The sequence below is a fragment of the Salvelinus namaycush genome, chromosome 5 (genome assembly GCF_016432855.1).
Source record: "Salvelinus namaycush isolate Seneca chromosome 5, SaNama_1.0, whole genome shotgun sequence".
NCBI lineage: Eukaryota > Metazoa > Chordata > Actinopteri > Salmoniformes > Salmonidae > Salvelinus > Salvelinus namaycush.
Genome location: NC_052311.1, coordinates 66,966,015 through 66,990,085, shown reverse-complemented (window position 1 = coordinate 66,990,085; position 24,071 = coordinate 66,966,015). Strand labels below are relative to the sequence as shown.

The window sequence follows — 24,071 nt, the reverse complement described above, 5'->3', positions numbered from 1 at the left end:
CGTAGTGTTCAGTCATCCGCATACATAGACACACTGGCATGTCGTTCGTAAAGATTGAAAAAAGTAAGGGGCCTTATACAACTGCCCTGGAGAATCCCTGATTCTACCTGGATTATGTTGGAGAGGACTACACCCTCGGTGTTCGGTTATCCACATTACAGCAGGAGGTGTAAAGCCATAAGACATACGTTTTTCGATAACGTCAAAAGCCGCACTAAAGTCTAACAAAACAGTTGCCACAAACTTTTTATCATAAATGTATCACAGCCAATCATCAGTCATGTGCTGTGTTTCCCAATAAGCATGCTGAAAGTCTGTTGTCAATTTGTTTACTGCAAAATAGCCTTGTATCTAGTCAAACACTGTAAAAAAGCCTGTCCCTTTAAGAACTCAATGATGACATCACAGCTATCACAAGCTGGCAGAGTGTTTAGTTCATTACCAAGTGCTGCTGGCAGCCTACTGCTGTGAACACAAATCTCAGTTTTGGACATTCTTTTCTTTCTGGACAATTTATTAATCACTGTGCGTGAAAACCAAAACTGTAATTAATGTATATGTTTTCCCCTTGTTTTACTGACGAAGTTGTCAATAGTTAAAGAATATTTTTGTAATTATTACAGCATTATGGGTCTCGTTTTTATGCTAGTTATCTAACATTCTTAGCTACATTTTGTTAGCTGGTTAGTCTGATGTTGCTAGCCACTTGTATTTTCGTTTCAGTCATTGGTTTAGTATAACAGATGAGAGCTGTATATCTTGTTTGTTATTGCTAAATGAATGTACATTATCTTAGTATTTATGCCATTGTATTCATGTTTATTATTTCCAGATCACATCTTGTATGGATAAATGGACAATTAATTGGATAATACCAGCTGAGTGACATAGCACAGAATTGCAAACATCTCCAATCAACATCCAAAAACCCTAAACTGAGGAACTGTCTTTCTCACCGTTTCTCTAATAAGAGTACAATCTCCATAACACTAACATGACATGTTGTTGGCATGTCATGCCTAAGTGTGCTAATATTGCTGATGAAAAAAAGTGTTAAAGTAGTACGCAATATCAGAGGGTTCATCTGATTCAATGAATCATGAATGCTGAGTTTGCATTTTTATAGAATAATCTTTAAATTATTTACTTTGATTTAGATACAAGCATCATGAAACCTCCCAAAAAATTAATGACTTGATGAAATTCCATTTTTTTGGACCTAACGTTAACTTCCTTAACTTTTTCCATATTTGGTCAAATTATAAATGTTGTTTATGGTTTCCAAGACACAAGGGTGGCTCAACCTACCCCTTTGGCTCAATGTACCCCAATCTACCCTACTACAGTACAGTCATTATCTACAAAGATAGTTGTAGAATTTGTAGCTAGACTCGCAGGCCAGATGCAACTTTTATTATTCGAGATCAAATTCCATCTTTGCCGAGGCGGCGCAGCCTTGTACCAATCGCATTAATAAGCACGTTTATAGCACAATTGCTCAGCAATTGATTACCATATAAATTCTGGCTACATAACCATATGATGAAACATAGCTAGCAAGTCAGTTCTACTTACTGCAGAAACAAGTGCACTAGCTAGCTATAAAATAGTTGGCCCCTGAGGCCGTTGCATTGTTTTCACGGCTCGAATGTAGGTCAGTTTCAGTTTGCAGTCCGATCGAAGCAGCTTAATCCCACAAACATGACAAGCAAACTCACCTTAGTATTTTGAGATATTCTGCAAATTCCGATATGTGAAAAGTTGTTTTCGCTCGTCCATTCAAAATAAAAAATAATGTTGCGGCTATTTTCTAGACCGCTTGCGGTAGTTTGTGTTGTTCCTCCTCTCGTGGTGTATGCAGCGCTTCTCATCACCTTTCACCCAGTAAGTGGTCATGGCTAGAAAGGCTACAGCTTTTGTCAAAAGTGTATTTATTTTGGCATTTTAGCTAACTCTGACCCTTTTCCAAATCGTAACCTAATTCTCCTAGCGTGCTACGTTAATTCTCCTAACCTGCTACGAAAAGTCAAATTTGACAAAAGCTGTATCCCATCTAGTCAACCCCAGTTATCGGACTGCCAACACCCGGAAGAGTGGAGTGGTGATATTATTACACGTGACTTGGCTTTATTCATTCTTCATGGATATCTATTGTGAGACTACTAAAACACTCCTCTTAAAATAGTTGTTTGATCTTTACACGAGGCCAGATGTGCATGCATTCTTGTACGGTTGCACTTTTAGATGGTGCAAATGACTTAAATGTAAATGCATTGTCAGCATTAGATCCTGGTGCATTACCTGCCATTACAGTGTATATGAAACATCACACAAACTGATCACAGCGCCATACAGATTACAGAAACAGCATCATTTTAAGGCTGCGTTACACATTTCATGCGCAATGGGTTGTACCATAACTGTGTATTAGTACAATTTGTTGTATTTTTATAATAAATATATATATATCTCAAAACAAGCACATAAAGGCTTCATAATTCATAAAGGTCATGTTAACTGACTGATATTATCTCATAGAATACAACATATTAGATCTCCTAATCCAACATTTCTGTGTATATCCCAAAACCCCATTCTTTCCCTATTAGAAATGGCCAACAAAGCAAAGACAGAAAATGCGAACTAATTTCTGTTTAAGAGGGCTACAAGCTGGCTAGCTCTATATGCAACTGGATTTCCAGCAAAGTTGCTCATTGGTTGTTGAAAATAACATAAACATTTTCTGTGACAACATTTGAAGCCTTGAAAATAGAATTTGAATTATAAAGTCTAAAACAAACATTTAGCTGTTAGCTAGGCAAGTTGTTGTATTTTAAATCCAGACTCAGTATGTCACATTTACATCATTTGTGATTATGAAGTGAGTTCGTAAATACATTTTGACTATCTACACCGATTTTTAGAGCACTTTCGTTTGAGTGTGCCAGAGCGGAGAATAACTGATGAATTTACAAACGCACAACACCCGTTGAATATGACAGGTTGTCAGTAAAGGTTGACAAAAAAACAATAAAATTGTTGCTAGCAGCACAGTTAGTCACTCATGTTGCAATTGTGCTGGGAACCATGGAATGCCCAACAAGGGTGAAAGAAAATGAGGTGGCCAAAGTCAGGGCTATCCAGAGCATTTCATATGCAGCGGCTGTTAAAAGGTTTGAGGGTTCGAATGGTTCTCCTGAAGAGTCCATGGTGGTGGATAGGTCTTCACTGAAAGCTGCATGGGTTTCCTTTCAACAGCAGGACCCAGATATGTTAAAGGTTAAGAAGGTGGACTTTGTGGCCTTTATAGCTAATGTTGATTAATGGCACTGCCAAGGTGGAGAGGAAGTCCAGGAAAATAGATATCACTGTTGTTGCGGTGGAGACTTCTCGTGGAGGAGTTGCATGGAGTATTGGCACGAGCCTTACTACCCTCTCAGGTCATCGAGCCTGAGAAGGGAGATATTCAGATTCGAGGGAAGGGATTTTGGTTTTGTCAATTTTTTTTAATAGTTTTATTTTGGGGTGGATTAAGTTAGGAAAAACTATCATGTATGGGTAGTATTTTTACCTTGTTTTTCTCAACCCCGTCCAGTTGGTGGCGGTAATACACCTTTTTGGGTCGTAGTCTGCCATAAAACGCACAGAAGAATAAGAAGAATTTAGTCACTAAACACCATACCCAAACTGGACGTGCGTCCGCTATCGATGGGCATTCCGGCTCTTTTTGGCTCGGCTCACCAAAAAGAGCCTGCTCTTTAAGCTCCCAAACGGCTCTTTAAAAAAAATGTTTTCAAGTCAAACAGTTTGCGATAGTTTGACTATGATTGGTGTTAAAACAATTCTAATTAAATCATAAAATGAATTCATACTCTACCTTAACCACAATCTATTTAAAAATGCATTGGTTTGTTATGAAAAAGAATGCTATTAAACATTTGCATTTAAAGTATAACTTTTTAATGTATATAAACAAAGTGCATATAAATCTAACCATTCAAAACGAATACAATCTGAACAGCATAATAGAATATTGCACCATATCAAAGAAAAATAAATAACAATGTGCAAAACTGCAGCATCCCACTTAAAACATTAAACTGGTCCCTCTTTTCTCTCTCTTCTTTATTGCCATGTTATAACCAGCAGCACACAGCAATGCTGACCATATTTAGCTTTTATGAGAGATTTGCATTCAGAAATGCAAGCTGCCTCACTTTCGAGGGGCTGAAGCGGTTTCTTCTCTCAGTAATTATTTGTCCCGTTTTTGAGAAGACCCTCTCAGAGGGAACGGATGTGGCCACTATGCAGAGTCTCCCTGTCATGACTTTAGTAAGCCGTGGGTAGACAGAGGTCTTGTTCTTCCACCAGCTCAGAAGATCTGCAGCTCTTTGGAGGAGGGGCTCCTCCATATAGGACCGGACCTCCATTATGGCATCTGCTGAGGGATTCCTTCGTGCTGCATCCCCAGTTGCTCTCTCGTCAAACAGCATCCAAACAGCAGATGTTTGTGGCACTACTGCTGGTGCTTCTGCTCCATCTGATCCCTCTTCTTCCTGTTGCCCTGGTGTCTGAGCCAGCTGACTGCTGGGGCTATCCCTCCCTGCTGCTGAGGTTATTCTTTGAAGAGCCGCATCAATCACTCTGGCATTACTGAAGGCTAACTTCTTAAACCTGGGGTCAAGTGCAGCGGTTTCTGATAGCACGTGATTATATTCCATTCTGTGGAACTTTCTGTCCATTGATGAACCTAGGGTGTCCATTAACTCTGTCATATGTCCTGTGATTACATTTGCTTCTCTCTGGTGGCTGGCTGTGATTCGCTGCAGACCCTTACACAGGAGTATAATTTGAGGCTGTCACATAGCTGAAAAGAGAGAACAGTAACTTATTAGTTCAGATTCATGTTTTGTCTACTGATACTACATTCTCATTTACTGCTCATATACATATATAATACTGGATTAAATAATGATATGGTAATAACTGCTTACTGTACCTCTCTCCACTGATCTCCACAGTGACCTGCTCAAAGGGTTCCAGGACAATGCACACCTCCTCCAACACCTCCCATTCCTCTTGGGTCAGAGCATCAACAGGTGCATTGACAATTGCCAGGGTAGAGATGATAGCATCCTTTGACTCAAGAAACCGCTTCGACATATAAAATGTTGAATTCCACCTTGTAGTGCAGTCTTGTTTAGGCCTCAGCTCAGGCATCCCCATCTGGCGTTGTGTAGACTTTAGTTTTTCAGCACCTACTGTGCTCCTGTGGAAGTATTCCACAGCTGCTTTCACTTTGTTCACAGTGGGCTTCATCACCTTCAGAGCATATCTTATAATTAGGTTCATTGTGTGGGCAAGACATGGATGATGGGTCCATTTTAACATTTTCATGGCTTTGGTTATGTTAGCTGCATTGTCGCTAACACAACAAACCACTTTTCCATCTACTTGCCATTCTCTGGCCACTCTCAACAGTTCCTCTGCCAAGTTCTCTGAGGTTTGTCTGTCACTGAACTCAAAGCAGTCCAGAAGACAGCTAGACATCGAGAAATATTCAATGAAGTGACATGTAACCAACATGTAAGAAGTGGTTACCCTTGATGTCCAGCAGTCAGTGATAAGGCAAACTGCAGTAGTTTTTTGGACTCTTTCCTGCACTGAAGCCTGTGTGCTCTTATACAGTTGTGGAATAAGTGATCTTGAAAGGTTTTTCCTGCTTGGAATTGTGTACATTGGATTTAGACTATTGCTATAATTTCTAAAACCTCTGTCCTCCACGATTGAAAATGGCTGGAAATCGGTGGCAATCATTTTAGCCAATTTGGCCTTGTTTTGCTTCAGACATAGACTTTGGCATAAACTGGTCCATAGAAGACTGCATTGCTGTGGGTCACGGAGTAGGCCTACTTGACTGAGTGGATACATCTCCACGTATGGAGGTGCTGGCTCCACCACTATCACTATCACTAGTTTCTCGACACTCCGCTACAGCTAGCTTCACAGTTGGGTGCACAGTTCGCATGTGTAGGTTATACGTAGGACCGGCTTTATGAGATTTTGTTTTGGCAAATTCTACACTGTGCTTTAACATTGTCTACATTATTAAAATGCTTCCAAATGCTACTGTGCTTCCGACTCATTTTCCAGCTGTCCTTCCTCTCTATCCTCGGCTGCTAAGTGCGTGACTGGGAGTGAGTTGGCTCAGCCCTCCCTCACGCATCTTTGGTTCATTGGTTGACACTGCGTGTCTGATTGACAGGAACAACAGGTGAGGCTGTTCGTTTGAGCAGACAGAAGGAATGTGTGCGCGCTTAAGCATTTAGGGCTATTTTATTAATTTTTCGTTCTTTGAATTAGTTCATTCTATTCATTTAAATCTTTTGATTATTCATACCTCAATTTTTAAATATTTTTTAATAGATACGGCTCTTCTGATATGCGAGCCGGCTCCCAACGTTCACCTACAAGAGCCGGCTCGTTCGCGAAGGACCCATCACTAGCGTGCAAGTTGATTTTGTCCCCCCACACCAAACGCGATCACGACACGCAGGTTGAAATATCAAAACAAACGGCTAAACCAATTATATTAATTTGGGGACAGGTCGAAAAGCATTAAACATTTATGGAAATTTAGCAAGCTTGCAGTTGCTAGCTAATTTGTCCTATTTAGATAGCTTGCTTGATGTTGGTAGCTAATTTGTCCTGGGATATAAACATTGAGTTGTTATTTTACCTGAAATGCACAAGGTCCTCTACTCCGACAATTAATCCACACATAAAACGGTCAACTGAATCGTTTCTAGTCATCTCTCCTCCTTCCAGGCTTTTTCTTCTTTGGACTTTATATGGCGATTGGCAACTAACATTCATAAGGTGTATTACCACAACCGAACTCCATTTGTCTTTCAATCAGCCACGTGGGTATAACCAGTGAGGAGATGGCACCTGGGCATATGCTTCTAAAAGCCAATGAGGAGATGGGAGAGGCAGGACTTTCAAAGCGTTCTGCGCCACAAATAGAAGCAACTTCTAATTTAGCTCTTGGCAACGCAGACGCTCAACAAGCGAGCAATGATTGAATAACATGTATGTGTACATTTATTTTGCAACGCGAGCGGTGTGGTCAACATGTTGCGCACTTGATGACATGAAAACAGTCTAACCATCTCTGCTAGGGTGAGTAAAATGGTCAGAGTGAGGTGTTCTCTCATTTGTGTCTGGAAGTAGCTAGACAACTTTAGCCAGTTAGCTTGGGAGTATGACTGCCGTTGTGAGGTCAGACCACTCGGATTAACCCTACTCCTCTGCCAGTGTCCAGTGTGCGCTCTGCTGAACGCTCTTGAGATCTAAACGCTCAGAATTTACCAAAGGACACCATGTACATCACCAGGACCTGGCTTTCGGCACTTTAGCACCAAATGATTTTGGGTCAACCCCGAATCTTTTGACCTGCTGCTGCAATGGTGTAAAAACTGAATGTGGCACTTAGTTCATAGAGCTGTGGTTATGTGAGACTTCTGAAGTCATCCAACGGTTATAATCAGGGGTGTAGTGCTGCCAGCGGTGCTCAGCGGAGTGACGCTCCACAACTTCTCAGAATGGTGCTATGTCTCGATAGATCACTTAATGATTAATTAGTATTCTACATAACACACCGAATATAATAGCATAATGTCAGGCTACTGACATACCAAAACACCATGTCATTTTTTAAGACAATTTAGTATGACGTGCTGGTTATTTTTTTCCATCTGTTCTAAAATGTGATTAGTTAGGCTGGTTAGCCACCCTTACTTATGTAACAGTGTAATTAAGTTGTTAAATTCCTGCATAAAAATTGGTATTATGCACCTCCTGGTGGATTAGTGTGTTTACATTGTCTAATACATAGGTATGGGATTCTGGGTAAAACACAGCAGATTTATGGAGAATTGCTGTGGTTGAGTTGAAAATTGAATGGTCCCGGGATAGAAATTTATAAAATTGACATTACATCATAAAATCTACCTTTTACATCATACATGAGCAATTTATGTTATTAGTAACTACTGTTGTTGGTTTTGCGTCAAATAAGCCACTCTATATGTTATTTGCCGAATCTCAGTTTGCCATATGGGTTTTATGCTAGCTAAAGTTCCCTCTTTGAAGTTAGCAACTAATTCGAAAATGCATCTTCTTTAGGAGTGCTATTTATATCCCGTAGACTACTCATCATTCACCCATACTGTGTGTGTCCCATGATTGCAGGTAATTTATGACAAATGTATAAAGTATATGTTTTACAAATGTATGAGCACCAGCAAGCAGCGTAATAGCCTGGTTTTGTTAGTTTAGGAAAATATGTGGTACATTCAAGGTGTATTATATTTCCTCGCCACATGAGTGTGACGTTGAGTAATTTCAGGTTCATTTGATATATTTTGATACTAAAAGGGATAGTTTATTCTGATGTTGTGAATATGAGTTTATGTAACGGATGTGAAATGGCTAGCTAGTCAGTGGTGCGCGTTAATAGCGTTTCAATCGGTTACGTCACTCGCTTTGAGACCTTGAATTGAAGTAGTGGTTCCCCTTGCTCTGCAGAGGCCGCGGTCTGTCATTTCCACCACACTTAAGTTTGTGATGGAAATGACATTTCTACAGTTTCTGGAGAAAATTGACAGACATTTCTACAGTTTCTGGAGACAATTGACAGACAGCATGCTTTGATTAGTATTACAGCTAGCATGTCGTGTACACATTAAATACATAAAATATAAAAACAATTCAAAAGTTCTACCACAAATTAAAGAAATTATAGCCTGTTTGTAAATGACTGACAACTAAAATATTCTCTACACAAGCAATATTTGCCTCGATTTTTCTTCAACTTCTGGACATCACATCTGGAACAACTGTCCACTGCAGCCATGTGCTTCAGTGTCACAATATGTTTCCATGGTAACTAAATTAACATTCTCTTAAACTTTATTAATGAGGAATTTGTCCTCAGTGGTGGAAATGACACCACTCCCAAAGGACAGGTATATTTTGTGTAAAAAACAATATAAAGGGCATACTCACAATAAATATAGATTTTATTTAATTGACTTTCTGTAGTACATAACATTAATAATTACACATTATATAATGTTTTCTCATAGCAAAACATAGAAGCTTAAGTCTGTGTCAAGGGCAAAAAGGTGAAATTGAAGTATAAAATGAATCTGAAAAGTAGCTAAAAATATTTGAGGTGTTTAAAAAAAGTATGGGGTGATTCCAGTGTGAACTTAACATACAAATATTTGTTTTATTTTTTATAAAATCCCCAAAATTGACCCGAGGACATGGAAGTGCCCGTAGTTGCAGAATCACCAATTGTTAAATCCACTATACAATTCCAATGACTTTGATAGACATTTCAATTGTTCTTTTGTTAGTATATTATACAGCAGATTTATGGAGAATTGCTGTGGGAGTGCTATTTCTATCCCGTCACTACTCCTCATTCATCCATACTGTGTGTGTCCCATGATTGCAGTTTTGGAAATAAATGAACTATCAATCCATTACTCTTTCCTGTGTTGACTCACTGACTTTAGGGACGGGACCAGGAAGGTCACACTTACATCATTCAAGAAGATCGAAATGCATATTCCCATGAAAGTGATTGGGATCATATGGTTGGTATGCATGCAGCATGGACGTTTGACCTGTAAAACGTGAAGAATTGTCATTCACGATTACCAGTGATGATAGCATAATTTATATAAGGTAGGCCTAATTTGGTGTTTTACCAATTCAAAAACAGATAATTTTCCTTTAGTCACTTACAGTATGTGTAGGTATAGGCATTCGTGCAATTTGGATGATGCATTGTCTGTATATTCTAAAAAGATTTTGTACAAATAGGTTTTGTCGGTACCAAATTTCATTCAGAAATGATGGCTTAATAATAAAATGGTGTCCGGTAGGCTACCTACAATGGCACTATCCCACTGGTTGCAATTGAAAACAATGCCGATCTTCTCCACACACAACACATTAAGGACACAAATTTAAAAAATGCTACTGCTACTACGATCAGTGAAATGTAGGCTAAACTGACAAAGGAGTGAAGAGCAGAAATCTCAACTAGCAAGTCGCAGCAATGCAGATGTGTGTGTGTGCGCGTTCACGCGAAGGAGGGGAGAGAGAATTTTACGCGCCATCGTAAAAACGAAACACTTACATTTACTCGGGTCTGTCCACGGGATTTGTCGTTCCGCTTCTTGGCTGCTGATCGAATAATTTTAGGTTTTAAAGCGGCCTCTGGTGGTGCAAGATTACTGAGGTATAAAATTAACGGATGCTTCTGGGAGTAAGCCATGTTGACAGACGTCTAAATATAGGGATAGTTAAAGGACTCATTCAAAGATATTTATCCCTTTCTCGCTGTCAGCTGAGTCTTCTTCTATGTCAAGGCGGTCCGCAAACAATCGTTTAAGTGCATGCCGCCACCTACTGTGCGGTAATGTAGGCACAGAGCAAGAGCTAGGTATTCTTCTTTGGGTTTTATGGCGAACTACACTCAAAAGGTGAAGTGTCGCCCTCAACTGGACTGGGGGTAAAATAAATGACTAAATAAATACTCTAGCCCATGAGAGGGCAGATATGTGTGAGAACAACAAGCACGACTCCATTATAAAATTGTTTATCAAATTAAACATTGTAGCAAATTAGAAATGTAATTTTATGTTTATTTATTTATTTTTATGTAACCTTTATTTAACTGTTGACCAAATTCGACATTCTCTCATTGACCTCGATTTTAAAAAAATCCCCAATTCCACGGGTTAACACTATTTTCGCACTGACAGACTTTAGAGCAGAGTCAAGCCTCTTGCTTCCTCGCTGGTTATATCCAAGATGAGTTTATCTCTGTGCTTCTTAACTAGTGGGCCGGTCCAGCCAGGAGAACTCAAAATGCAATATATCAGCCAATAACATCTGTGGGGAGGAAATTCTTTGTAACATATTCCCTTCACAAACCCATCAGATTTTTCCTGGACATTTGATGATGTAGAACAGTGAAACACATTTTCTTTAACAATATATATTTTTTAACCAAAACACAACAGCCTCAAGAGTTCTAAGAAATGTTCAAATCCAAAACATTATGGCCATGACAAAACGTTATGGCCATGACAAAACATTATGGTCATGACAAAACATTATGGTCCTAGAGGCTTCTACCAGTGCCCCCCTCCTCCACTACCTTTCCCTTTACTCCCTGTCTTCCTCCAGGTCAAAATCAGAATCACTCTCATTCTGACCCTCGTTCTCCTCAGGGTCATAGTTCCACTGTCGCCTGCTCCTCCGCTCTCCCACCTCCACTCCCTCCCCACTCTCCCCTTGGTGATAGCGTGTGACGAGGTTCTTGAGGCTGACGTTGTGGTTAAAGCTCTTGACGCAGCACTGGCATTTGAAGGGCTTCACCCCAGTGTGGACGTGCAGGTAAGACTTCAGCTGGCTGGCCTGGGCAAAGGGACGCTGGCACACCTGACACCTAGCAGGAGCAGAACGTAATGGAAAACACTAACACTTTGCAGTCCACTTTCAGCTGATAATACAAACAAACAAAACATACATTTCAGAGGGAGATGTGTTCAGTATCAAACTAACAGAGAATGCGGTATAAAACACCTACCTGAAAGATTTGTTGTCACTGTGGCTCAGCTCGTGCTTCTCAAGCTTGCTAAGTTGGGGGAATTCCTTGTAGCACGTGTTACAAATGTCTCTTGGACTCATGCTCTCTGAGATGGCGGTTCCGTTTCAAGATGTTGTAAAATCCGCAGGGGCATTTGGAGCACCTATAGTGCAACTTTTTGACCCTGTGGTCGTCCTTCTCGTGGGTCCGCTTGTCTTCCCTGGCCTTGAAGTGCTTGAGGCAGAACTTACAGGAGTAGACATGCTCTTGACAGTGAAGCCTCTGGTGATGCTTGAGGTCAGCTTCATCCACGCAGTGCTTCCCACAGACAGAACAGCGGAACAGGCTCCTCAGGCTGGCCATCACACACACAGCTTCTTGTGTCGGCGTGGAGTGTAGGCTGGCTGGCTGGCTCGCTCGGTCTCTCGCTCGCAGAATCTAAAGTCACCTCCGGCTCCACTGAGGGTTCCCACTCAGCATTAGCCTGCCGCTCCTCTCTGCTGGGCAGTCCCTTCATCTGCCTGTCTCTCATCTCCTTTCTCCTCCTCTAGGTACAGAGCCCTTTCCTCCCTGTTGGGTGCAGTGTCTGCATCACTGTACTGTAGATCCTCAGTCACCTCAGTCACCAGAGAGCCAGTCAGCTCCAGTTCCCCCTTCTCAAACACCATGGCAGCCAACAGCTTCTTCTCTTCCTCGCTATAGGAGGCAACACTTCTAGTCTCCTGCTTCACAGACCTGTTCCCCTCCATCCTCAGGGAACAGCTGTCGTCTACGTCTCTGTATTCACACGGCAGGACCACTGACACTTCACTCACCTAATCAAAGGAAAACAGAGATCAGTGTTATTGGCTACATGATGAAGTGTGTTACGTTTCAGCATGCATATGAATCAATCTCATACAGCAGCATCATAACCTGTTCTCCGTGGTTCAACTCATCTGAGCTTCTGGGCTGAATGTTCACGCACTGGTCCTCCTCAATGGATGGACAACATTCTTCAGTGGCACTGCTGTGTTAATACCCTCTCCTGACCAACCATGATGTATGTCCTCCATGGCTCCCTCTTAACACAATAATAAAGAATTGGAAAACATGTCCGTTTATATGGCTTGCCTACATGTCGTGCATAGAATGCCCACTGATGGGACATACCTTTTAATCTTACTGCTTGACAGTTCCATTCTCTCATAGTCCCCTGGAAAAATGTTCTGAGCATACTAGTAACTTTCTGAGGTCGTCAGTCAGAGTATTGGCGTCAATGTTCAGGGCAACTAGCCATAGTCTCAATCGGTCCGGATCTCTCAATGGAAGTTGGTGAAACATATCTGACCCAGTCCTTGTGTTTATGGCAAGTTTTTACAGTACAGTCACGAACCGTATTGGAACAGGCGATGGGGTCCGTCGATGTAACGCAAGTCTCAGCACACTTAGCTAGCTCGCTAACGTTCTTCAGTGGTACCGTTGCTGTCTGGCCAATCAACAGTGACGGTTTTAAACGCCTCTCCTGAACAACCATGCTGTCCGTCCTTCATGGCTCCGTCTTGTCGACCTATGTGTTTACATACATAATAAAGTAGAAAACATATGTCCATTTATATAACATAGCCCAAATCTTTTCTATGGCTTAAAGCTAGCTAACTAAACTTCAGTAGCAAGCGACATTTCATTGCATACCAGCTAGCTACAACAGAGATAATGGAGGAATGGAATTTCCATACCGTCTTTGCTACAAAGACACATAAACAGGAAGTGAGGCACAAGTCCGTTCCAGAAATGTGATTCCCAGGCAACCAAGTAAATTAAAGTTCCTAGGTGCAACCTAGGTTAAAAAATAATGACTGTTATTTTCAACCTAGGCTGCAAACTAGCCCTGCAAGTCTTGTGGTGGCCAACAGGGCTTAATAGCAGAGATATTTATAACGAGGGCCGCAGAGCTATAGGGGGGACTTTACTTGTCTGAGTAAGTGAGTGAGAGAGAGTTACCCTTTAAAGTCATTAATTCTTTATTTGATAAAATAATGTTATGGGAAACACTGTTCATTATGTTTTCATGCTTAGTGAGCTTTTGCATTGTTAATGAATCACTCAGTGTTGATATCTCAATAGTGTGTGTGTCATCTTTAGAGGTAAGAAGACAGGAACATATAAAATATTGCCCTCATTTATCATCATATATCTACAAATAAAATAGACTGAGCGTAATTTAAAACAATATTTTATTAAATCATAAATTCAACATCCCAAAAGTGCATAGGGGTTGATATCAAATAAAAACCTCCACATTTTAAAAGTCAAGAAATTTCAATCTAAGAAGAAAAAATGAATCATGTTTCTAGTGCAGTAGCTTCTCATAACCTATGGCTTGTGGCTGAATGAGATACAGCTCTCCTCATAATAACCATTTCTAGTCACACCCTGGATACGACTTCATCATCATATTAGTATTTGCTGATGATCTCCTTAGCAAGTGCGATGTAAGCTGTCATGGCATCCTCCTTGGACATACCTATAAAATAAGAACACAAATACAACATTTACATTTTTTATTTAACCTTTATTTAACCAGGAAAAGCCCATTGAGACCCAGAGTCTCTTTTTCAAGGGAGACCTGGCCAAGAAGGCAGCAACAATCAATACATTACAGAATTAAAACATACAACAACATGATTCAGCCTAAAGAAAGCACATACACTCCTCCGTAACAGAGTCTCCCATCAATATTTTAAATTAATTCAGTGGCACTAACATATCTAGATGAAGCATGGATTGTAGATTATTCCATGCATCTGGTGCACAAGAAGAGAAGGCAGTCTTTCCTAATACTGTGAATGTCCTGGGGACTTTAAGTAGCAACCACCTAGCAGACCGGGAATGGTAACTGCTGGTGGTGAAGGAGACCAGACTACAGAGGTAAAGAGGGAGTTTACCCAAAAGGGCTTTGTTGATGAACACATACAAATGGATATTTCTGCACATATAAAGTGAGGTCCAACCCACCATTTGGTACAATGTGCAATGGTGGGTGAGTGACTTGGCATTTGTAATAAAGCACAAGGATGCATGATAAACAGAGTCCAGTCTCTGTAAGACAGAGGAGGTTGTATGCATATACAACAAGTCACCATAATCAACTACAGAAAGAAAAGTGGCCTGAACAAGCTTCTTTCTAGCCAGACGGGGTAAGCAAGCCTTATTACTAAGATAAAAACCCAATTTCAATTTAAGCTTTGTCACAAGATTATCCACATGAACTTTAAAGGACAACTTGTCATCCAACCAAATACCTAGGTATTTGTAGGATGACACTTTTCAATGGATAAGCCACCAGATGTGAAAATGCTAATGTTCTCTGGCAGAGTTCTAGCTCTGGTAAAGGTCATTAACTTAGTTTTTTGTATATTCAAGAACAGTTTGAGGCCATAAAGGGAGGCCTGCAGTGACTGAAAGCAGTCTGGAGCTCTTCAACAGCCTGAACCAGAGAAGGAGCTCATGAATATATAACTGTATCATCTGCATATAGATGTAACTTTGCTGGTTGCATCCCATTTCCCAAATCATTAATAAAAATTGAGAACAATACAGGAGCTAAAATGGAACCCTGGGGCACACCTCTATTAATCTCAAGAAAGCTAGACTTGTGATGGTCAGTATATACACATTGTGTTCTGTCAGAAAGATAGTTCCTAAACCAATTTACTGCCCCTTTACTGAGACCAATGCTTCTGAGTCTAGCTAGCAACAATTCATGGTCAACTGAATCAAAGACCTTTGATAAATCCACAAACAGAGCAGCACAATGTTGCTTTTTTATCAAGTCCATTAATGATGTCATTTGCCACTGCCATAGCTGCAGTTGTGGTGCTGTGTCCCAATCTAAAGCCAGAGTGAACCTTGCTCAGTATGTTCTTTCAATTAAGAAGTTTAACTGAGTTCACTAGGGATTCATAGACTTTGGCCAGGACAGGGAGTTTAGAGATAGGACAATAGTTATTAGCATCTGAGGGATCTCCACCCTTTAGCAGTGGGATGACATAACCTGATTTCCAAATGCTGCGTATGAATTGGTCATGAGACTCAAGTTGAAAATGTGAGCCACAGGTTCAGTAATAATACCAGCTGCTATCTTTAAGAGGTAGGGGTCCAGGTTGTCTGGACCTGCAGACTTTTTACTGTCTATAGCCTTTAGTGCTTTATAGACCTCAGTATAAGAAACAGGCTCAAAGTTAAAATGGTTCACAAGGGCCTATATCATAGTTGACTGTAACAGAGGCCTGGGACCCACCATTATCAAAAAATGAACCAGCAGATATGAAGTGCTTGTTAAAACCCCTACAATATCAGCTTTATCCTTCACTTCATTAGAATCCATCATTAAATGGTCAGGAAGGCCAGAGGATACATTAGAACCTGACACTGATTCGATTAGCTTCCAGAACTTGGTAGGGTTGTTTAGGTTCTTTGTGACTGCATTTAAATAGTAATCTGATTCGGATTTCCTGATCAATCCTGTGCATTTGTTTCTTAGTGCTCTGAAGTAGGTCCAGTCAACAGGAGCATTTGTATGTCTAGCTTGAGCCCAAGAGATATCTCTTTCTAATAAATTCTGCCAAGTTATCTGAAAACCAGGATTGTTCCTTCCACATTTCTTCACAGGGGTATGCTTATCACAAATCTCAAATAAAAATAGTCCCAGGCAGTGTCAACATCGGGAATCAGACTTACTGTTAATATTATGGTACAGATCATGTAAGAACGCTTGCTCATCAAACTGTCTAAAATGTATTTTAAAAATAACGGGGTTTGGTCACTTTTGTATTTCTAACAAGCAATTGCACAGTGATCACTGACATAATTACAGAATATCCCAGTCGATGTGTATTTGTGAGGGGTATTCGTTAGAATAGTGTCCAATAGCGTTGATTTGTTAGGTGCTCTGGGATTCGGTTTTGTAGGCGCATTCATTAATTGAGCGAGATTCAGAGAGTCACACAGTTCTTTAAAAGAGTCAGATGCAGATGTAAGCATGTCCCAGTTCAAATCTTCTAAAATAATGAATTCAGAGTCATTTAGCTTGTGCAGGACATCAGAAAGAGCGTTTAGTGCGTGTCCCGAAGCCGGTCTGTAGCAGCCGACTACAGTGATGTGGGAGGCCTTATATATATGTTCACTTTAACAGCAAGCAATTCAAAATGTTTGGCTTTGGTAGTCGAGAGAATTTCAGAGGTGTTAAACTCGGATTTAACATAAATTGAAACCCCTCGTCCTTTACTAATCCGATCCGTTCTAAAAACAGTGTACCCATCAATAGAAATCGAGTTATTTGACACAGATTTCTTTAGCCAAGTTTCTGATAAAACCATTACGTCTATTTGTCGTTTTGGCCCATATTCTAATCATGTCTATTTAAAAAAATATATTCTTCTGACATGAACATGCAAGAGGCCAAAACCTGCTCTGTTTTTAAGATCATAAGGAGTCGGTAAAGGTTGCATGGTATCTACCAGCCCAGGGTTTGGTCGCACATTACCAGAGATCATCAATAAAAGCATAACAATATATCTCAGTTGCCCAATACGTGAGGACTTGGCGGAGCCAGCACCATTGTCAATAAAAAGAACCGAGTCTTTCGACACAGAAAAAAAGTAATTCAATAGTTTGAGATTTTGGAAGTATGCCATCAAGTGTAGGTCCAGTTGCGTTTGAGAGTGGTACACATGTAATTGCAGAGAGAGACCAAGTTCATGGTGGTATTGACATGATGGTCTCGTCGGAGTGTTTGCAAATTGTAAATTGTAGGGCATAAAGCGAAGATAATTCACTCGCCCATTGATCATTCAGCCTATTTAATCCAGGATGGCATTGAGTAAAGAGCAGGCACAGTAACAGATACATAATGCCGGTTTTAGAGGTATTTCAGCACAGGTGTGCAACGACCAGTAGACGTTGTGTATAACAAGGTAGATTTTCCCACCGTCCACGGTGCATCAGGTTTTCGATAACCGCTTCTCCGCTCCTAGTCTTCAATGCGCACCTGCGCTCGCGTAGCAGGCCTTGCGCGCAGACAGACGCTCCTGACACGGCGAGCTCCAACTCCAGAAAGGTGTAATAAAAAATAAAGGCCTTCTCAATCCGAAATCGTTGTATAAGTAAATGTCGTAAAATAGAGACTGAGATATAAAAATAATAGTTGTTATATACAGCATCCACCTTCACATAAAAAGTATGTGCTTCTGTAAACAGGACCAGGGTCATTAAAACATAAAAACTCTTAAAACTCTGCTCTCAAGGATCACACATACAAACGGAGAGACTGATTGGCTACCATCTTGGATTCTTGCCACTGTAAGTCTGGTAACATACATTCAAATTAGAGCAACATCATCACACATACACACACTCTCGCTCACTCACGCACCTGTGTACATTCAATTAAAAGTGTTGGTGAATGGTGATTGCAGCCTTCAATGCCAAGTACAATCTCTAGATGGGGGTTATCATTACCCCTTACTGTAGCATTCTATTCACTAAATGTTCATCACTCGATTCAAATGTTCCAAAGACTGAAACAAAGGTAGAGGATGGAGGACTAGTGTGGAGGCGATTCCTTTTTTACATTCTGAGAGAAGACAAAATCTTTTTATTTTACCTTTCCTAGAATCCCAGGCCTCCCACTTGACTTTTCCCTTCATGTCTAACATGCCTGGTTTGTCTGTGGAGAACAAGAGAGGACAGTATTTAGGACATCAGTGGTGATTGGTAAAAAAATGAAGAGAACTTCAGAGGAACCAGACCAGATTTAAGGTTTTATGTTCTATTGGCCTACCAATACTAGTGTGGGTATCTGATATGGCCATTTTGGAAAGCAGTTTTCTGATATCTGGGAGATGAGCGCCCTGTCTACCCAGAATTTGTTAAAATAATTGTTATTCTCTCCATATAATTGTAATGGTCCTTTCACTTGTGTATGTTCTGTACAATTATGTATTTCAATTAGCATGTTTTAAATGGCACAAAGAAAATTACATACCAATGTTGATGTCTCCAAATATGGCCTGCTTATACAGACCATACATGTCCAGCAGCTCCTGGTCTGAAGGTCTGGACTTCACCTTCTTCACATCATCTGCTACTCGCTCAAACTCTGCCTGCACGGAGAGATGGAAGAATGGAGGGAAAGGGACAGATGGGAAAACAATACAGCACAGAAACTCCAGAATGTAACCTAATCTACAGCACTACAGCCTATTACTGCCCACTACCGAGCAGCCAAACAGTGGGTCCTTATTCCATTTAGAGCTGTGGATGCCAATTTGTTTGCATGAATAATCTACTTTACACAGATCTCCAATCCAAAAAAAACAGCAAGGCTAAATGGGACAATGGGCACATTCATCTAATCAGAAAGGAAACCCCCAAACTAATTTCTGTTCCACATGCAGTTTTAATAAAACAAAAATAATTTTTGGTTGTACATTCATTCAATCTGACTACAGTGTAATGTTAAGTTGGCCCAAAACCAACCCGAAGAAAGTTGACACTGTAAGATCATCTGGTTGTTTCAACTTTCTTCGGGTTGGTTTTAACTTTCAACTTTCATCTGGTTGGTTTTGGGCCAACTTACACTGTAGTAAGATCAAATGAATGTACAACCAAAATAAAAAAGGGATGTACAGTGCATTCGGAAAGTATTCAGACCCCTTCACTTTTTCCACATTTTGTTATGTTGCAGCCCTATTCTAAAATTGATTAAATAATTTCACCCCTCATCAATCTACACACAATACCCCATAATGACAAAGTGAAAACAGGTTTTTAAACATTTTTGCACATTTATATAAAAAAAAAACAGATATCACATAAGTATTTAGACCCTTTACTCAGTACTTTGTTGAAGCACTTTTGGCAGCGATTACAGTTTCGCGTCTTCTTGGGTATGACGCTACAAGCTTGGCACACCTGTATTTATTTAACTAGGCAAGTTAAGAACAAAATCTTATTTACAATGACGGCCTACCCCAGCCAAACCAGGACAACACTGGTCCAATTGTGCGCCACCCTACGGGACTCCCAATCACAGCCGGTTGTGATACAACCTGCAATCGAACCAGGGTCTGTAGTGACGCCTCTAGCACTGAGATGCAGTGCCTTAGACCGCAGTGCCACTCGGGAGCCCCTGTTTATTTGACCTGTGACTCTAGGTTTTTAATACAATCAGTTGGTTAGATTTATTTCCCCCGTTACTGAAATAGTTGTTCCTGTTCAAATGGTTTAGGTTGTCTTTTTTTTAATCAAGTTTCCAACCCTGACAGTCATTCTGAATGTAGGTTGCGGGTGAATAAAAATTCCAACTATTGGATATCTTAACTCTGGCTGGATTACAATAAGAACTACACATCACTTTGCAAGCCACCATAATGTGACTTGCAGGCCTAATGTGGCCTGTAAACCAGGAGTTTCTTAACACCACTGTGTTAGGGTAAAACGAGGCCATCAAAGTAAGGCCTAATGATATGTGTAATGTATTGTCAAGTTTAATTTTAATGATAACATTCAGCTAGGTACTTATTTGGTGAAAGCCACAGGCCTTTAAAATGAAATAATTCAACAACAATGTCTCTGTCACTAACAAATGTAGTCATGGGTGGTAACTCTACCATTCCCTCAAAAACAAAAGGCACCATGTGAAATATGCAAATTAGGCTTTAAACCCAAAACAGTGTAACAGTGTTTTTGTTTAACACTAATTGGAGTTAACTCTTGATCAACACTAGTGTTGAACAGAAATAACACAGAGTTCATTATCTCATAGTGTTACATTTGAGTAACACTGACAGGTTTAATGCAGTGTTCATTTTTTACACTTTCAGAGTGTTACATTTAAGTGTTATTAAAAAAGTACTTTTTACACTCTGTAGAGTGGGACCATATGTACTCTGAGATAGTGATAAAATGAACTCTTTAAGTGTTGATTTAACGCTGCAAAATGTGCTGTGTACATAGTGGGAGCAGCACAGAAACAACATTATTGCTTAATTATAATAAGTAGTACATGCAATGTTTAATTCTAATAGGTTACAGTAGCCTAGCTATTATTGGTCTTGGAAGCGTGACAGCACTGCATACTTAGTCTGTAGAAACATTAATATTTGATCTCAAGGGCCTCTGTTGATGACGGCAGCTGGTATCCAATACACCTCAGCATCCTTGCGCATAATCCCGAGATGGCTAGCAAATCAAGCTCTAAATTTCATACGCATTAAAAACAATACACAGGCATGAATAAATAAAGAACATAACGGTAAACGTAGTCTATATGTGTATGTACAAGCCTACCTACCACCAGCTACCGCATCAGTCGACCAATCGCATCTCTTATAAAAACGTAGGCCTAACCCCGTTATCTAGATCGACTCATCACTTAGATAGAAAATGTGTCCGCCAAGTGTGCAGGGAAAACATAGCCTACCTGAAGAGACATCTCGCAAAGTTCAACTCCGTAGGCTACTGTAGGTAGTATTAGCCCAAAGTGTCCTCTCGGCTGTGTGAATAGCTCTGACTGCAGCTGTAACAGACTGGGAGTTTACAGTAAATATCGGTCAACGCCTTGGGACTCGGGACGGCAGTGGGGTGGATAGACAGCTGATTGGCTGACCAAACATACTGAGACGCGGCGCGTAAAGGACGCTAAAATAAAATAAGATTTAAAAAGGACACTCGCATCAATGCAAGTCAATATTGGATTTTTCGCGTTTCATGACCAAATCATACTGTATAAAATTGATTGTGTAGCTCAATGAATATTCTAATATAGGAACAATTCACTTGGATTGAATTTGTGGCATGTTTAGCATTTGGAGGCAGTGTTAGGTAAAAAAAAATATATTTTGTAATTTGGATGTAGAAACAGTGATTCATGGAGGATGAGATATGGTAGGCTACCATCCTACTGGAGCTCAGCTGGACTCCACTCAGTTTTAATTCAGCAGTCTGTGGTTCTTCTGATTCAGAAGTCTGTGCATCTGAGGGTCTGATTCAGGAGACTGAAGGCTTGGTAGCATCCAGTGGTTCTGATGGGTCATATGGTTTGTAGCTAGTGTTATTAAGTGGCTTTGGTTTTTCTTAGCAAATTGTCAATATAATATTAGAAGATTGTTTGGTGGCCTTTTGCTCGCGGCCAAATAGATTATCTCTATGCGCGTTTGAGGGGCGTGGCTCTGTTGAAACGTCATCAACCGCAGACATACAATATGGCTGCGCCCATGGACACAGCACATTAGTTGTGTGCACTGACCTACAACTGCTTTTTAAATTGTTATAATTGAGGTAAAAACCCCACGGCTGTGGGTATTTCAGTAACTATGGCAGTTTGTCAGCTCGATATGTTTAATTTAGGTTTGTTTGCTAACTTGTTAAAACTACTCGCTATATCTATAAACATGCTGGGAAATGTGTCTGTCGCTGAATAACTAGTTAGCCAGCTAAGTGACGTGTAGTAGTGATTGAGGGGAAACATTGTTACAGGGCAAACTTACTACCTTTACATACAGGTTAGAGGACCACAGTACAGAGCGATTATTTGACTTTATCTGACGATGTAATCTGATTCCAGATCTACCCTCATAGCCAAAGGCTGTAGTGATATTTTTTTGGTGTTAGTTTTTATGGCAAAGGTTGTACTGTGCTAACAGGGTTTAAGCCCCACCCCAGCATCATCCCTCAATCACTACTGTGAATTAACATTCAAGGAGTCTACCCCACAGAACTAGAACAATAGAATATATTATATTTATATGCTACCCTGCTGGTAAATGTGATAACATATGGGAGTTGAGTCAGCAGTTCATGTGAATTCCTCCTGTCTTCACTCCAGATAAAGATGGCCACTCCAGGCAAAGTGTCGAAAAAGGAGCGGAAGAAGCAGATCCCAGCTAAGACTTCCCTGAACTCCCCCTACAGACTGCAATGGAGCCTGCTGCAGAGTGATGATGTACACTTCATCCTGGACACTCTGAAGAGCAAACTGTCAGCAACTGGCCTGGAAAAGAAAGAGGTGAAAGGGTTTCGACAGTGGGGGAAAAAGAGAAATAAGAACCCACCTACAGGACATGACTCGGTAGCTGAGCCCCCACAGATACTCCTCGACACTGTAACACCGGAATGTCCTGTTAAACCCAGAGAGCAAGGCTGGACTGATGTAGCTGCTAGGAGGCAGCTGGCCATCGGCATCAATGAGGTCACCAAGGCTCTGGAGAGGAACCAGCTCCGGCTGGTGCTCGTGTGCAAGTCGGTCAAACCGCCGCACATGACGAGCCACCTGATAGCGCTGTGCCGGACGCGGGGCGTGGCGGCATGCCAGGTGCCGCGTCTCAGTGAGAGTGTGGCGGGACTGCTGGGGCTGAAGTGCGTCCTGGCACTGGGATTCAGACAAGGGGACAGGAACGAGGATGGGACGTTCTCTGACACTGTGGAAGCCATTGTACCCAGAGTGCCTGCTCTGCAGGTTGCCTGGATACCAAGCCCTCCCAGTGAAACAGGTGCAACAGTTGAGGGGCAGGTAGGAGAGGAAGAGGGAACAGCTGAGGGGCAAATGGAGGTGGAAAAGGGAGAGGAGACAAGAGGCCAAAAACGGAAAATTGAAGACATTTCTCCAGACATTACAGAATGTCCATCCTGCGTACTTCAGCCTCTTAAAGTGAAAAAGATTATCCCGAACCCCTCTAAAATACGGAAACCAAAGACTAAGAAAAAGTAGAAGCAATTTATGTACAAAAGATGACATGAAACGGTAGTGTAGGCAGCCCTGGATGCTGATTGGAGGTGGAGGTCTCTGCTGCCAATCTGGAGGAAACACTCCCAAAATCCCATGGAGGACTTAAATTAAATAAATTAGACAGCACACTCAGATGTATCTTTTAAAGTCTAGATGAGTTTATTCCATCATGCTGGTATAGCTTGCGTGAGTATTTGGATGAGAGGTCCTGTCTAAACGCTGCTGGTTCTAATTCCTCATTTCTTTTACAGCCTGCCAAGGAGTTCAATAAAAATACTGTTTTTCAGTTAGAGAAAAGTGTGTGTCATTTCAAAACTACACATTTTAATAGTATATATATATATTTTTTTAAACATCTTAAATAAGGCAAGGACTTTGGGTGCTCTCACTAGGGGTATCTGCATTGTATCAAAAACTGTCTCATGCTCAAATTCAAACAAGTTGAAGTATACATCCACAACAGACCCAACACCCTGGGACTAATAAACACATGGCTGACTCAGATTCACAGTTTTGGGGATCAGTTCTATTTCAGCCATCTTTATTTGGATGCCCAGTGTTCTGTGCCATTGACATAGGTCGTCTTCCCTTGCTCAGACGCTGCATGCATCAACCAATGGTTGCGTG

General features: G+C 40.8%; 3 protein-coding genes across 8 annotated transcripts in view; 1 reads left to right on the top strand and 2 right to left on the bottom strand.

Annotated features, from left to right (window-relative positions):
* The window catches only part of LOC120048783 (acyl-CoA-binding domain-containing protein 7-like), a 35,380-nt gene extending 14,143 nt beyond the window's left edge, over positions 1-21,237 (bottom strand). The window contains exons 1-4 of one of the 3 annotated variants that reach the window (XM_038994998.1): positions 21,141-21,237; positions 18,702-18,819; positions 18,321-18,383; positions 13,937-14,180 (exon numbers count right to left, since the gene is read on the bottom strand). In XM_038994998.1, coding sequence (XP_038850926.1) covers positions 14,113-14,180; positions 18,321-18,383; positions 18,702-18,819; positions 21,141-21,152 — 261 coding nt within the window. In that variant the 5' untranslated portion in view covers positions 21,153-21,237 and the 3' untranslated portion in view covers positions 13,937-14,112. Of the gene's footprint in view, positions 1-1,718; positions 2,064-13,936; positions 14,181-18,320; positions 18,384-18,701; positions 18,820-21,140 lie in introns of those variants that run through there. The other 2 variants (XM_038994999.1, XM_038994997.1) reach the window with 2 other exon arrangements.
* Positions 10,711-13,412, bottom strand: LOC120048784 (zinc finger protein 710-like). 4 transcript variants are annotated; one of them, XR_005477041.1, is made up of 5 exons: positions 13,393-13,412; positions 12,827-13,223; positions 12,590-12,737; positions 11,675-12,489; positions 10,711-11,533 (listed from the first exon to the last, which is right to left on the bottom strand). XR_005477041.1 is itself a non-coding variant. In XM_038995000.1 (4 exons), exons 3-4 carry the CDS (start codon positions 11,773-11,775, stop codon positions 11,251-11,253), a joined length of 384 nt encoding a protein of 127 aa, XP_038850928.1. In that variant the 5' UTR covers positions 11,776-12,489; positions 12,590-12,737; positions 12,827-13,404; the 3' UTR covers positions 10,711-11,250. The 4 variants fall into 4 exon arrangements, 3 of the variants coding, with proteins under 3 accessions (XP_038850928.1, XP_038850929.1, XP_038850930.1); XM_038995000.1 differs by having other exon boundaries at positions 12,827-13,404; XM_038995001.1 differs by having other exon boundaries at positions 12,590-13,404.
* A 679-nt stretch (positions 21,238-21,916) lies between the features above and the next one.
* LOC120047755 (ribonuclease P protein subunit p38-like) lies at positions 21,917-23,735 on the top strand. The gene is made up of 2 exons (XM_038993312.1): positions 21,917-21,997; positions 22,545-23,735. Exon 2 carries the CDS (start codon positions 22,551-22,553, stop codon positions 23,424-23,426), a length of 876 nt encoding a protein of 291 aa, XP_038849240.1. The 5' UTR covers positions 21,917-21,997; positions 22,545-22,550; the 3' UTR covers positions 23,427-23,735.
* The last annotated feature ends 336 nt before the right edge of the window (positions 23,736-24,071 follow it).

Bases quoted from the DNA above. Each gene is read 5' to 3' on its own strand.
- LOC120047755 (XM_038993312.1), top strand. From the start codon at position 22,551: ATGGCCACTCCAGGCAAAGTGTCGAAAAAGGAGCGGAAGAAGCAGATC.
- LOC120048784 (XM_038995001.1), bottom strand. From the start codon at position 11,775: ATGAGTCCAAGAGACATTTGTAACACGTGCTACAAGGAATTCCCCCAA. The intron at 11,534-11,674 runs GTAGGTGTTTTA...TGCTCCTGCTAG, and splicing joins AGTGACAACAAATCTTTCAG to GTGTCAGGTGTGCCAGCGTC.